Source organism: Nipponia nippon, unplaced genomic scaffold, assembly GCF_047370975.1.
Source record: "Nipponia nippon isolate SJK-2023a ecotype South Korea unplaced genomic scaffold, ASM4737097v1 scaffold_5, whole genome shotgun sequence".
NCBI classification, from domain to species: Eukaryota; Metazoa; Chordata; class Aves; order Pelecaniformes; family Threskiornithidae; genus Nipponia; species Nipponia nippon.
In genome coordinates this window covers 36,341,951-36,355,978 of record NW_028262369.1, presented here as the reverse complement: position 1 = coordinate 36,355,978, position 14,028 = coordinate 36,341,951, and the positions used below count along the sequence as shown (strand labels likewise).

The 14,028-nt window shown below is 35.1% G+C and overlaps 1 protein-coding gene across 5 annotated transcripts in view; it reads left to right on the top strand.

The window, feature by feature from the left end:
- Positions 1-13,781, top strand: part of TTLL7 (tubulin tyrosine ligase like 7) — a 77,973-nt gene extending 64,192 nt beyond the window's left edge. For 4 of the 5 annotated variants that reach the window (XM_009468339.2, XM_087733353.1, XM_087733354.1 and 1 more), the window contains exons 19-21: positions 3,692-3,852; positions 8,220-8,393; positions 11,860-13,781. In XM_009468339.2, coding sequence (XP_009466614.1) covers positions 3,692-3,852; positions 8,220-8,393; positions 11,860-11,980 — 456 coding nt within the window. In that variant the 3' untranslated portion in view covers positions 11,981-13,781. Of the gene's footprint in view, positions 1-3,691; positions 3,853-8,219; positions 8,394-8,730; positions 8,850-11,859 lie in introns of all 5 variants that reach the window. The other variant, XR_015699009.1, reaches the window with a different exon arrangement.
- The last annotated feature ends 247 nt before the right edge of the window (positions 13,782-14,028 follow it).

Here is a 14,028-nt window from a genome sequence, read left to right as displayed (position 1 = left end):
GCATCTCTTTCAACTCTTCCCCATAGGTCATTCCCCAAAACTATGGGAAGGAATTGCCAAGGGAGAGTGATACATCTACTCTTTGAGGGGCTGAGGCCGTTCACTACACATTCTTCAATTGCCCTTCCTAAGCTCCTTTTGGCCATCTGGCTTAATTTACTTGTGCCTGTCTGTTTGGTGTTTTTTTGGGTTTTTTTTGTTTTTTTTTTTACTTTCTTTTCAATCTAGTCAGAATTTTCTCCTTTAAGCATTATTTCAGAAAGCCTACAATAAAGGGTGGTTCTGTCCTTTATTTGACTGACAGTCATGAAAAACCAAGGGCACATGTACAAAGTCAGGATGGTACGGGTTGATATGCCAGGTCGTTATTAGCAAAAACTGCATAATCAGAAATGTGGATTTCCTTGCTCTTCTTGTGAGGACATCTTTTACAACTTAGGAGACTTATAATTCCTGAAGCACTCGTGGGCCCTTCATCTTTGCTTGCACTGGAAATGATTTGCCTTTTTTTTTTTAAACTGCTTTTAACCTCAATCCCTTCAAGCAATCAGATAGTTATTCTTAGAAGGGTAGTTTATAAAAACGGATTAACTTTGACAATGACATTGCAGCTGAGGACTGCCAAATGTGTAAGCTTTTGTTGATTTGAAAGAAGTATGTTTTATATTCCAATGAGGTGGGTAAAGGAGAAGCGAGCTCAAGGTGGAGAATATTTATGCAAGTAAGGAATCTGTCTCAAAGGTACCTTCTGCAACTTTCTGAAATACAAACCAGAAACTCAGTCCCCTTCACTATACTTACTGGGAAGTTCTGAAACACGAGAAGAAAATACCTGGGCAATGTACTAGATTTCACAATGTTAATCTCTGACAGGTATATTTTCTTAGGAATTATTCAATATGATGTAGAAAAATTAAACTCCTGCTCATATTCTTAGTGTCTAATATTCCAGCATTACAGCAGAGGTACAGGGGGCATTTAGAAGCAAGTTGAGAGTAAACTGATGAAATCGATACATGCTAAAATGAAATTTAGTCTCCCAAGACTTTTAGAAAAAACAGACTTTTAGGAAAAACAGACTTTTCTATGGGAGGAGTTGTGACTGCTTTCACTTTACGTAATTTCTTTAAAAGTGTTTTGATGGTTACCAGAGGGTCTGTACATCTTCTTTTGAATATGCTCTTTCATAACATCTTGTTCTGTTACACCTAGATAATTGGTTATGTTAAAGTAAATGATGTAAATTAAAGTAAACAGAAAGATGAAGGCAAACTAGGGAAATTAACTTAGAAAAATGGGGATGTAGGTTTCATGAAGTTCCAGCTCTTGTGCAATGCCTTGTCTCTTTTCTTAAGTGGATGATTGAGGCCATGTTTGCAAATTAAGAACAATTAACTGGGACGTTTTCCCCTCTGGCTTAACGGCAATATCAACACAGTAAAAACAGCAAGAAAGTTTTTTTCCAGAGTACCGGGCAGTTTGCAGCTTGCTCTAAGTCCTTAGTTTTCTTCAGCTCCAGGTGCTAAAGTAAAAGAAAATGCTGCACATTGGCATCATAGTTCTTAGTACACGTCTTTTGGACTAGTGAGAGAACCTATACGGAGTCGAATTGTTCTGTTTTACACAGGGAGATAAATTGCTATTAGTCAGTGTAACATTGCAAAGAAATGTATGGTCGATCCTTTATGTAATTTAGGGACTTAATTGGTTCAAATGGATGTATACAATCACAGCTACTGGCCATTTGTGTGGGAAAGCCTTAATCAGGTGAGACACTAGGAAAAGGCTGCTTGAGAAGCATTAAGACAGTAGGCTAATGCTGCTAAGGGAATGTCTGAAAATCTGGACCCATTCCACAAATGTGGGGCAGTCCAAAACCTGGGTTTAGCTCCTGTAGTCAGTAAACAAGATCACCATCCTTGGGTTATAATTTACTACTCTTTTTATCTCACTCTTTGGGAGAAAGAGACCACAGGTGTGGTTTTTGTGAGTTAAGACACCTGCATTCATAAAGATTCCCAACAGAGAGGACAGCATTTTATTCACATTGGGTGCATATGTGCATGGAATTAATGCAAGACCTATGTATGCAGACTAATCCTAGGTCTTCAAAAAAGAGCTTAAATAACACATAAATGACATATTTCATCGAGGTTTTCGTTATTAGGCGTCTATAGATTTTCTGCCCCTGAAGCATTTCTCTTTATTACACAGCTCCATTGTGCTATTGCAAGCATTTTGTTTATTTTTGCTTTGTTTCCTTCATCGTGTCTCTTCAGACTATTTACAAACAACAGTTTGTTATGCAGGACCAAAAAATTGAAGTTCTACATCATGCTTCCATACTTTACTGTTTTACTAAATCCCCTTCACCTTTTGAAAGTCAAATGTTTAACCACGTGAAATCAGTTTGTTATGCACACCTGAAAGTTGTGTGTGTGTGTATAGATATATATACACACACACACACACACACAGAGTACTCCTGGGCAAGTATTGTACCTTCTAAATCTTAGAATTTGCAACATCTTATACCAAATAAATGAATCCCTCCATTGGTTCACCACCTGCTTGAGTCTGACTGGTTTTTTGGAAGATGCTGTTTTGCGAAAGAGGCAGTACGTGTGTCTCCTTTACGGGAAATCATGTTGCCTTTTTGTTAATAGGCTACATGCACCGTAGACTTTTTTTAGGGCAGATTTTACACTGTTCAGCATGCCAGTGTGGGGCCTAAATACTACTTCAGTCACAAAACTATTCCCTGTTGTACTGATAGTATCTAAATAGACAGAAGCCAAGACACTAGAGCCTGTTTCTCTCCAGTGATTATGGAGGGAACTTAGAGGCCTGACTTAAGAGAACATACAGATGTTTAAAAGCAGGCAAGATGAATCCCACCTTCCATGCCCCAATTCAGTGGGATGTGCAAACGCGCATCAAAGAGGACTCTGATGAGTTGGATGAGCGACTGCCTGTAAGTGTGTGTGTGTGCACTGAGTAGCTAAGATTTACTGGGTAAAACTCTCCGTGGTATACTGAATGCAGCTTAGTGTTTTGTTCTTTACACATCTTTACACACTTGCATTTAAATGTAGTCTGCATATAATAAATCCGTTGTATTTCTATAAACATTGCTATTTTAAATATCTTGCTGGTTATTTTGTTACTTATTGATTTCACTACACTGTTTCCCATGTGAAAGGTAAACTAAAATGGTTTGATCTAGGGTAACACTGAGATTCAACAGACATTAAACCAAAAGCAGCTTATAGCTTTTTGTGATTCTTTATAAAATTGATGGTATTTTAAATGGGAAGGGGAAAAGAAGAGATAATCTTCAAGTATATAATATTTAGGTTGTTAATTATGTTGCTTCTAGTCTGTAATTGTGTCCATTTTGTTTCTTTTCAAACTCTTTTTGTCATTTAAATGAGCTAGTATTGAACAGACTGACAAAAGTAGAAATGAACTTTTCTGTAATAAACATAAAATATTTTGATTTGGTTTTGCAAAATGTTATTGACAGAAAAAGCATATAATAAAAGTTTGCTGATGAATGCACAGACATAGACATATGTGGGAATTTATAGCTATGCAGCCATCTGTGTGTGTGTGTGTGCAGTGAATCAGCGAACAGTTGGTTTTAGGCAATATGCCTTTGCTTTGGTTTGCTTGGAATACTCTTTCCTAGGTTTTGGACATAGTCAAGACAAGTGTTCGTGCAGTTCTACAGCGTGTCTGGAAGGCTCCAGACATTGAAAATTTACATCTGTACCGCCTCTTTAACCGTGTATTTAATCGCTTGCTTTGGAGCCATGGTCAAGGTCTATGGAACTGTTTCTGTAATTCAGGGTAAGCCTACTTTTCTTATCTTCGTCTTCTTCATAACTTGACAATTACAAACAATGCTGGCATACTTTGTTTCTCATTTTCATTCAAGAGAATTCTGTAATACATCGAACTTGGTTTAAAACCATCTAAAGACAGAGTGTAATTAGAAATCTAATAATCTAGGCCAACCATTTCAGTAATGGAATCAGACATTTAGTAATCTATTTACAAATATAATAATCTAAGGAAAAAAATCTAATTTTCAAAATATCTGAGCTTTAGGTCAAGTCTTTTGTTGGATGGTGCACAATTTTGAGGCCAGACCGCTGTAAGTGTCAAATGTGGACTTACCATCAACAGAAATCATTGTCATGTCTATTTGAGCTCAAGACTTGGAAGTGAAGAATTCAGTCACAAGTGCAGCTGACATCTCATGCCAAATGCAATGTCAGTTCTGTGATTTACAAATAATGAGTTTGAATTTCTGTGCTTGATTACGTTCACTGTTTCCTACACTCGTGGGAATTTAAGTATATGCGGAATGGCAAATGTCCACACTCTGAGGTAAGCAGATGTTTTCATTTTGGGTAGCAAATACAAGTTTTCTATGGGGGGAGAAAAGATCAGGCCATATATTAAAAGTTCAATATCCCACACTTCAAAATCTACATTCCTGAAATCAAAGGCATTCACGTAAGGATAGGTTTGGAGAATCAGATCATAGGTATAAAATAATCTTCCCCACCCACAAAATTTGTTCATAAAATAAGAATACAAGTGTGTAAATATGAAATATATTGCATACAAAAAGACATTTTCTCTGTAAGTATATGGAATGTATAAAGAATAGGAGGGGTTTTGATTAGCTTGCATAAGGTGGTCTAAGAGATTTATTGAAAAGGAACTGCAACAAACACACATAGCATGCTGATGGATATTGTATGTACAAAGGAGTCAGGTCAATATGTTCTTCACATATAGTCATTTGTCATATGTAGAGAATGCATGTAATGCACTTGTTAATTGTTTCCCAACAAAATGGGTAACAAGAAGAGGGATCTGAGAGTATCCAAAAGGTCATAATTTTTTGGGGCTTTTTCACCATTATGTTCTCATTGATGAAAGCTTGTTGTTGTTGTGCAAGCTGTTAGGAGTCTCCACATTTTTTTCACTGAGGCAGGCCGTGGGAACATGCAGATGTCAGCCTTAAGATTTGCTAGATACAGGTATTGGGAATGCAGCACACTCCAAAAGTTAAAGTAGGGTGAGATAAGGTTCCCGTGTCTCCAATCTGAAACATTTTCTTTGTATAATCCTCAGCAGCTGCAGGGTCTCTTCTTCATGCCAGCAGAGGTGTGTGAAGTCTTGAGTCCATGGTCAATTTTTATTGTCATAAAATATAATACTTACCTTCCTTTTTAATAATCCTGTTATTATTTTGAATTTTACTTTTAGTGTGCAAATCTTCTAATATGCATGAAAATTTTCATTTTGGATTTTTTTTCTCTACGAAGAATAGTTTTTGTTCAAAACCTTTGAACAACTCTGCTGCTCTCTTGGCCTGGGAGAAGAGTCTCTGAGCCAGCAGAAGAGTTCAAAGAAGAGTAGGATTTCTTATCTAGCAATAATTTTACTCATGCAGAACAAGACTCTGCTGACTCCAAAGCAGAGCTCAGTTCTTTGACAAAGAACCAATTCGTTGTAAGAGTTGCTATGTAAAAGATTCTAAAAATACTGTAAAAGTAATATACAAGTATCCAGTATGTGCAGAGGTCACTCTGCATGTAATATACTTAATACAGAATTCACAGAAGAAAACCGAAAGGCTGTTTGTATCTTCCCAGTATGTTGTTTATTCAGTTACAAGCATCTTTCTTGCCATGTAATACACAACAGACAACTCATGACAGCACCTCTGTAGCAGAGAGGCCAACTTCTCATCACTCTTCCTTAGAGTTCATTGTGGCATTTTAAAGAACAGATTGGAATAAACATAGGGCATGTGTGGAATTTGGGAAGGGCTATTAATATGGTAATTCAGGAACAACATGCGTATATGAAAATAGACTGAGTATAGTGCTTTGACTATTCGTAAGATTATGTCTTGGGAAAAGAACAGAGCTAATAGCCGTAAGGTTTCCTCTTGCTGGTTAGATCTCTGCCAGATGTATGCTATTTTAGCAAAAAGAATGACCAAAGAAACAAAGAAAACCTCAGTGAAATTACCGTGATGTAGATGGTTTCATAAAGCTACATTTGTTTTACTGTATAATAAACAGAATTAATAAGAGAAAACTGGTAGAACCAGTTGACTTCAGATGGTTATAAAAAGAATAACACATAATTGACAATATTGCACAATCAAGCATAATACTCTTTTTTGGATCTGGTGAGGAGTCCATGATTTCTTACTAATGTATGGAAACTAAAGCTACAGCATAACAAATTAAGCTTCGTTAGGTACCAGTACTCTGATCCCTGTTGACTGCAGTATAATGGAGTATGAACTGAATCTGTGTAGCACATGGAGGAGGGTGCACAGGCATATTTATAGGAAAGCTCATTAACATTCACATATATATTTCCAAATCTCAGTCTTTGTTATTAGGGTAACTGTATACCACTGTGTTCATAATCGGCTATAGTTACAGCAGGCCACATATTATTCTTCACTGATAAAATCCCTCATAAGTGGAAGGTGATCACAGACCTCAAAGCCCAGAACTTAAGGAATTTCTCAGGAGAGTTTCTTCTACAAGATTTTGGAGATTTATGGATTGAATTAGAATATAATTATGTGTAGCACTGTGAATCTGTTGAACGAATGTATTACTTAGAACTTCATCTTTCTGCTTTCTACCAACCATCACATGACTTCATGAGGAAAGAATGAAGACAATAGATTAATTTCTGTGTAAAAATACATGTGGAAAGTTCCCAGACAGGAAACAATATTGAGAAAAATACATTAAAGAAAATAGTAGCTCTTCAAGTAGTAGAATTATTCTGTTTATGAAATGAAACAGTTTTGATGTCTTATAAACAATATTTCTTGAACAATTCATTATATGGATAATAATTAATGAGAAATGCTTGCATCACTTGAAAATTATGTGTGCAGTGGAAACTGTGTAGGACTGAACAGTTTCAGCTGGAACATATTATCTAGACTAAGGAACCAGGCTGAAAAATCCATTAGCTGTACATAGAGCTTATCTTTTAGTCATTAATGTTCATAATTCCATCCTAATATAGCATAATTTCGAAAATCTCACTAGGCAGAAGTAAGCTTGCTCGTTCTTTGATGTTGTTTTAAGGACAAACTTCCTACACTAGGGATGTGAAATCTACTGCTGATCTCAGCAGACAAGGCTAAATCATCCTGGATGTTATGTTGAAGCCAGGTGCAGCAAATTTTCCTCACTCTGTGAAGTGCTTCTTTCACAAACAAACAAAAAACCTCAAGTTTACAAACCATCTGTGCTACTGGATAATGTTTTGACCAAAAAAATGTCTTCACAGGGGCCATGTTGCCTTTAAAACAGATGTAATGATCTGTAATCTGGTCAGAATTTTGCACAAACAGAAGTGTTGAAGTATATGCAAAGGACTATTGTCATCTTCTGTGGTAAAACATACCTGGTTTAAATTGGTATGGTAGGGTTTGGGTTTTTTTGGAAAGAGAAATGGCTTTTTAAGAAAACAAAAGTATGATGGTCTGTATTTCAAAAAGGAATGCTTCTACAGATACATTTTGCAAGTTGTGCTTAATAGTAGACCACCAACCCCATATGACCAGATGGAGTAATAAGTAGTATTTGAATGACTAAACTGAGAAACTCTGCTCATATGAGTATTTGGATAAGGAAGCAGAACACATACTAATCTCCTGTAAATTAATTTCATATTTGTTTCTTAGTATCATGTACTTAAATTAGAAGAAGAGTATTATTATGCTTTGTAGACATTTAGAAATAATTTATTATTTTTATTAATTCCTTTAATATCACATCACATTCGCATTCAGGTGGTAGCCTGTTAAAAATAATAAGTATTTTTTGTTATTCCTGTTGTAAGACACATAATCAATTATGTGACAGTAAATCTTTATGTGCTAAACCTAAGTAATGGCCCTCTAAACGCTGCAGGGAACAAACCAAGTGAAAAATGGCAGTGGACATTTCACATATGAAGATTAACTTCTTAATTTGTGTTTTGGACTCAGCATCTGCCAGCATTTGTGTTAAATAATATAGACCTTTCCTGTAAACAGGCAAGGTCATGCTTTTTTTCTTGTTCCTCTATTGTTAATTCTGATATAAAGCAGTAAAGCTCTCACATTGCAATTTGTGACAGAAAACATGAAGTCATGTCTTCTTCCGTAACAGGAGCTCTTGGGAAACCATATTCAGTAAAGGCACAGAGGTGGTGACTCCTGAGCAACTCCAGTGTTGCCAACGAATAGTACAGCTTTGTAAACACTGCCTGCTGGTGGTTTACAAATATTCATCAGATTCAAGAGGATCCCCAACCGGAATTAGCCCCCACTGGGATGATACAAGGTATACATTTCAAAATTCTCTTCCTAAATTATAAGTACAAAGGATAATATTGGAACAGGTTTCAGTCTATGTTGCTACTACTACAGTTCTCTTTAAGCCTAGTTCACTATATATTTAAAAAAAAAAAAAGGCAAAGCTCCCAACATTTCCCTTGATCCTGAGTTTCCATTGTTCTAATCTCTCTAGCCCACTCATGAAGTTCTGCTAAAAGACAACTAGATATACACATTTTGTGTGAAACTACACTTATTAAAGTCTTGGTTGCCTACTGCCTGAGTAGCTGCAGCAAAGGCTTTCCATAAAGTGAACTGAAAATTTCCTTTCTTCCCCTTCTCAGATCCCTCAAAGTCACTGATTCCAGATTTGCATTCCTAGAGGTATCCTAACATGCATGATACTTCTGGCTTCACATTCGCAGTGGGATGCTATAGGGGCACAGCTCCAGCCAAGAGTCAGGTAAGTGCCATCTGATTTACTGTATTGCACAGTTTTGCAAAGTTGATTTCCAAAACCTACATATTGAAAGTTTCATTATTTCATCTTGCAGAGCATAAATACGTTTTCAAACCTTGCAAAACAGCATCATATAGTAAAAAAATTATTTGGCACTTACCCGATTCTCCATGGGCTGGTTTATTTCTCCAACTGGATACAATAGGGACTATAATATTGTCAGTATAGGGATTACTGAAAATGCTCCAACTGTGGGAGTCAACGATCTGCAATTTAACAGTTGTAGGTGGAGAATTAAATGTAGGTTTCACATTACTTGGGTTCCAAATTCTATCCATAATGGCAATTTGAATTATTACGTATCTAAACTTACAAATGCTTTGTTTATATAAAATATCTTACAGACATTATTTCATAGAAGGGCTTTATGAGTTAAACATTACGTGAAAAGCAAACCTTTGATATATTATCTGTTAAACTTATTTTATGACTTAATTGCTTACTTGCTATATCTCAGACTAGTTATTTGATACACTGAACCCATTTGTTATTGTCATATGGATCTTAAGGCACTCCAACATAATTTAAAACCAACCAGAAACTGAATTTGTTTGGTCACAGCAAAAGTAGGTTAGCCACAAAACAAATCATATTCAATATTAACATCTACTGAGCTATAGCAGGACTATGGTAAAGTCATCTGGATTAGCTAAGACAAGAAAATCTTCAACCTTGAAGTTTTTATTGCTTTTACTGTTAATACTGCAGAAAATTTTTCATCATGACCAACCACAAACTATTCAAACTGATTGGATTACTCTAGGGTACTGCAGCTAACAGGCTTGCATTTGGAAAGCAGTGAAAGGGATGGTCCAATAGAACTTTCTCATCTCCAGTTTCTGTGTTTCTTTGGATGCTGAATGGAAGTTTATTCATAAATTTCACAGGCTAGAGGAATCTAAGCCCTCTATATCCTGAATATCAGTATGTCTTCAGCAATGGAGAGTCATGACAACTCTGATGGATTAAAGTTACAGTTTTTATATTAATCTCCACAAACGTTACCTCTATACTGTGGAGACAGCAATACGCTAGTTAACCACGATATTCTGAATTTGTGAAATGAAAGATACATATGGAAATAAATGCTCTTGCCCATTATGCCCCACAATTTTAAGGTAATGAACTATTTTTCTAGAAATGGGAGAACCACAATACTTTCACTTTTCATCTACATTTCTGTTTTTAAATGATACAAGAATCTGCACTACTAATAATAGTTTTCTTGAGTCTCTGTAAAATTGTGTGAAGTGCAAGAAGAGATCAGAGTATAATTTAATAGATGTAAAAGAAGTAAATTTTTTCAAGACTTTATAAAATCTAATTTGAAGAACTTCGTTTTTTCTGAGCACAAACCAATTTTTTGTTTTATTTGTGTTTATGAAACAAATGTTTGTGAAACGAAAGCTTTGAAAGATTACAAATAGATACCTCTTTAGCTGGGAAAATTTATTTGTACAGGGAGAGAGAAAAAGATAATGAAAGCAGCCACAGAGTTCTTTTTTCACTTTTCAAATTTGTTCTCAATCCCATCTCCTAGCTGTAAATTCACTGTATGTCATGAAGAAAATGAATAGGAGTATTAATGTCGATGTGTATTATTGTCATTTTTTTCCTCACAAAATTAAAAGTGTAAAGAAAACAATAGGAGAGCTCAAAAACTATACCTAAATCTCTTTGAAATAATAGCTAAAATCAAACTGTGTAAAAAGTCAGACTTTTCATATTTTGATAAATTCACCTGTGTTACAGATTTAAAAAAAAAGTACCATCTACTGCTAGGTCCTTACAGCTTGCTAAGTGATCTTATCTATTACATGGCATGTTCTCTGGGAAGCATTAGAGTTTTTTACTGTATTGTCAAGCACAGGTAGGACTCAGTCTGGTGATGTAGCGAACTGTCAAGCTTACCACCAACCTGTACCAATCAGACTTTATTTTTTTTTGTAATTTGTTTAAAAAAATGTTTTGGTGATAATATTTTTATAACAGCTTTTCTCAAAGCTTAAACAAACCAAATGTGTACACTTTCTTAAATAGATTGTCTCCCATTGACAGTTTGATGCTGTTTCTATCCATGTGATTAGTAGGATCAGTCTTTTAACTTATTCATCATTAATCATTATGATTCACTAGAATAGTGCAACAATTTTTAAGCAATAATTTGTACAATGTGTTGTGTTAATCCATACTAACATTGACATAATTCATTATGAAATTCTGATTTAGTCTGGATGTTATTTTTGCACACACTGTGCTCATCTAATGACTTCTGCAATTAACTATTAGGAAATGATAACATGAAAAGATTTAAGAATGAATATTAGGCATTTGATAAATTATTGTTTGTAGTATTACATAAAATACAGGCTATATAGTTGCCTGAATTTAAAAGGCAAATAGTCACTGATGTGACTTACTAGGTTGTAGCATCATTTTTTCTTGCTTTACTAGAGTAGTGATGATAGCATGGCTACTTTTAGAGAATTAGAGCTGGAAACCAAAGCTGAAAAATTCTGTTTTTTCCCTAATCAACTTTTTTTACAACTTAACTTTTTATAATCTGGTTAACATCAATTGCAGTTTTTACCCAGTTTAAATTGAATAAATAGTACTATAATAACAGAGAACAATGGGTGAAGTATTAATTTTTGGTAGTAGTGTTACACAGGATGCCATTATTTTATTTACCCAGTCGCTTTAAACATAAAGGACTGGAAAGACGTTGATTCTCGTACAACATCTTGAAATTTTGCTAAGAGTTTCTCTGAGTTTAGATCTGTTTCCTGAGTTGGCTAGTGCCTAATGCCCTGTATGTTTTGCAAATAGAATTTATTGTACATAATTTCTTGCATACAATGATTTTAAGGTATGGCGTATGAACAACTAATTCTTTTGCTCTTGAATGTCACTTTGCCTGTAAACTCTGCTATGTTTTTCATATCCTTTCTAGGTATTTATTGCCAGGACCTTCACTGTTCATCATGAAATCATCCTCGTCTAACCTTAGCTGCAGTTCGTCTGGAATGCCTCGCCCTAACATTTTGTTCACACACAGATACAGTCACTTGTGAAGCAAAAGGAAAATTACTGTTCTTTGTAAATAATGGCACTCCATTTTTTTTGCAAATTAAAATTTGTGATGAAGCTGAATATAAGCACTGTTATACATTTACTACCATATTATGACAACATTTAGCTGAAAACCTACTGTAAAAGCACAGCTTTTCTGGAAATGTAATAAACCTTGTTAAGTTGTTTACACACACATGTGAATGTGTAGATCTTGCTAGGTTTATAAGTAATTCCTTCCTACTAGAAATGTTATTTTTGCTGCAGAATATATAAAATGGAATTGATCTTGAAGATCCTATTACAGTGTTACATTATTTTGTAAGTACAATAGTTTGACTTGAATATTATTTATTGTAAAGTATACTATTTATTGTCTCAAATGTAATTGATCCTTTAACAAGGAAGATGATTAAAAAACTGTAGTAGAACAGTAAAACCGCAACAGTCATCAAAAATAATCTGATCATTTCTTGGAAATGTTTAAAATAATCCCCAAAACTCTCTAAGTCAAACCTAAAGCAGACATCTTTTTATTTCTCCTCTGAAATTACAAGATCTATTTAATGCTGCTATTTTTCTTAAAGGAACATGTTATAGTATCTTTTAGTCAAAGTGAAGGCATATAGTACACAAACAGTAAAAATATCAGTTTAGGCATTCCGTTTCTAATTGGATCCTTGTAATAAGACAGAAGCCAATGTTTATTACCAGATTTTCATTCACATTACCTATGTCCTGTGCCTTTAGGTTTCCTTTGGGAGCAAGCAGTCATCTCCAACTCGCACAAGCATGCATAGTGCATAGATTTTCTGTTTTACTGCACAAGTGGTAAAGCAGACATTTTTAGGAAATACTGCAGCTATAATGTATTATTTCAACCTTAAACTAATTGGTTTGTTGTAGTTTTTAGCATACAATCCAGCACCTACTGTAGAATGTATCCTTGCAATGGACAGTATTTTCTAGATTGCTGACACCTTTAAAAGTTGGAAATCTAATTCATTAGAAAGCTCTCATTCAGATTCAGCTTCAGCTTCTTGGGCCTGGCTGAAGGGCACAAAAAGAAAATGAGCCAGAGCAGGAACCTACTATTAACAGGACTTGTAACCTGAAAACATCATTCAGGTTTTGCTACGTACACACATTCATCCCACTCAGCATTGCGCCATATAAGCCTTATTCATTATAGAAATAATTATTAAAAAAATCAGTTAATCTAGATTTTAAAATGAATTAAGTTTTTTAACTGAGTAAAGAACAGAGTAGTTATTATTTACCAAAGACTTGTTTACTTACCAATCATGTAACCCTGAAACGTGTTTGTAAATTATCAATATATTTCAGGTATACTTACTTAAAAAAATAATTTGGGGGCTAATTATCCTCAGGAGCAAGTATGTTAGAGGTTTTTGATATCCAGGTATTTAAGACAGATTTAAGAGACTTTAAGAGATTTGAGACTGAAGTTGTCTGGTAATGATTTTTTAAAACTTTAGTCATAGCATATATAAAACTAGGAATTTGGATGAGATTTTTGATGCCTGTGCTGTAGTGCCTCAGCTCTAGAACCGCAGGATATATGATAATGAGACTATTTGTAAACAATTTAAAACATCTCTTGAGAACAGCCAGATATAAGCAGTCTTCTGGTCTGGAAAAGTCCTTTTCATTTTTGTGGTAATACTAGTTTAGTAATAGAATATGTTCACATGAATTGTATATCTCTTTTGGCCCGTACCGTGACTACTGATAAAGCATACTATGGTTATCTGTAAGACCTAATAAAAGCTGTAAATTCTCTCTTCTTGGGGGAGGCTTCCACTGTATTCTGCTTTTGGCCATAAGGATAAAACCAGCTTCCAGCGTAGCTTGCCAGACCCTAACAGAGCCTTAGGATAGTAGGTTCACATGCCCTTTTTTTTCCCTTTTTTTTCTTCTTTTAAACTACGTTATGATCTCTGTTCTCAGAAGCCAGTGCTGGGACAGGTCAAGCTGTATAGAATACTAGGCCAGCAGAACGAGGGCTACTAACCATACCTGTGTGGTA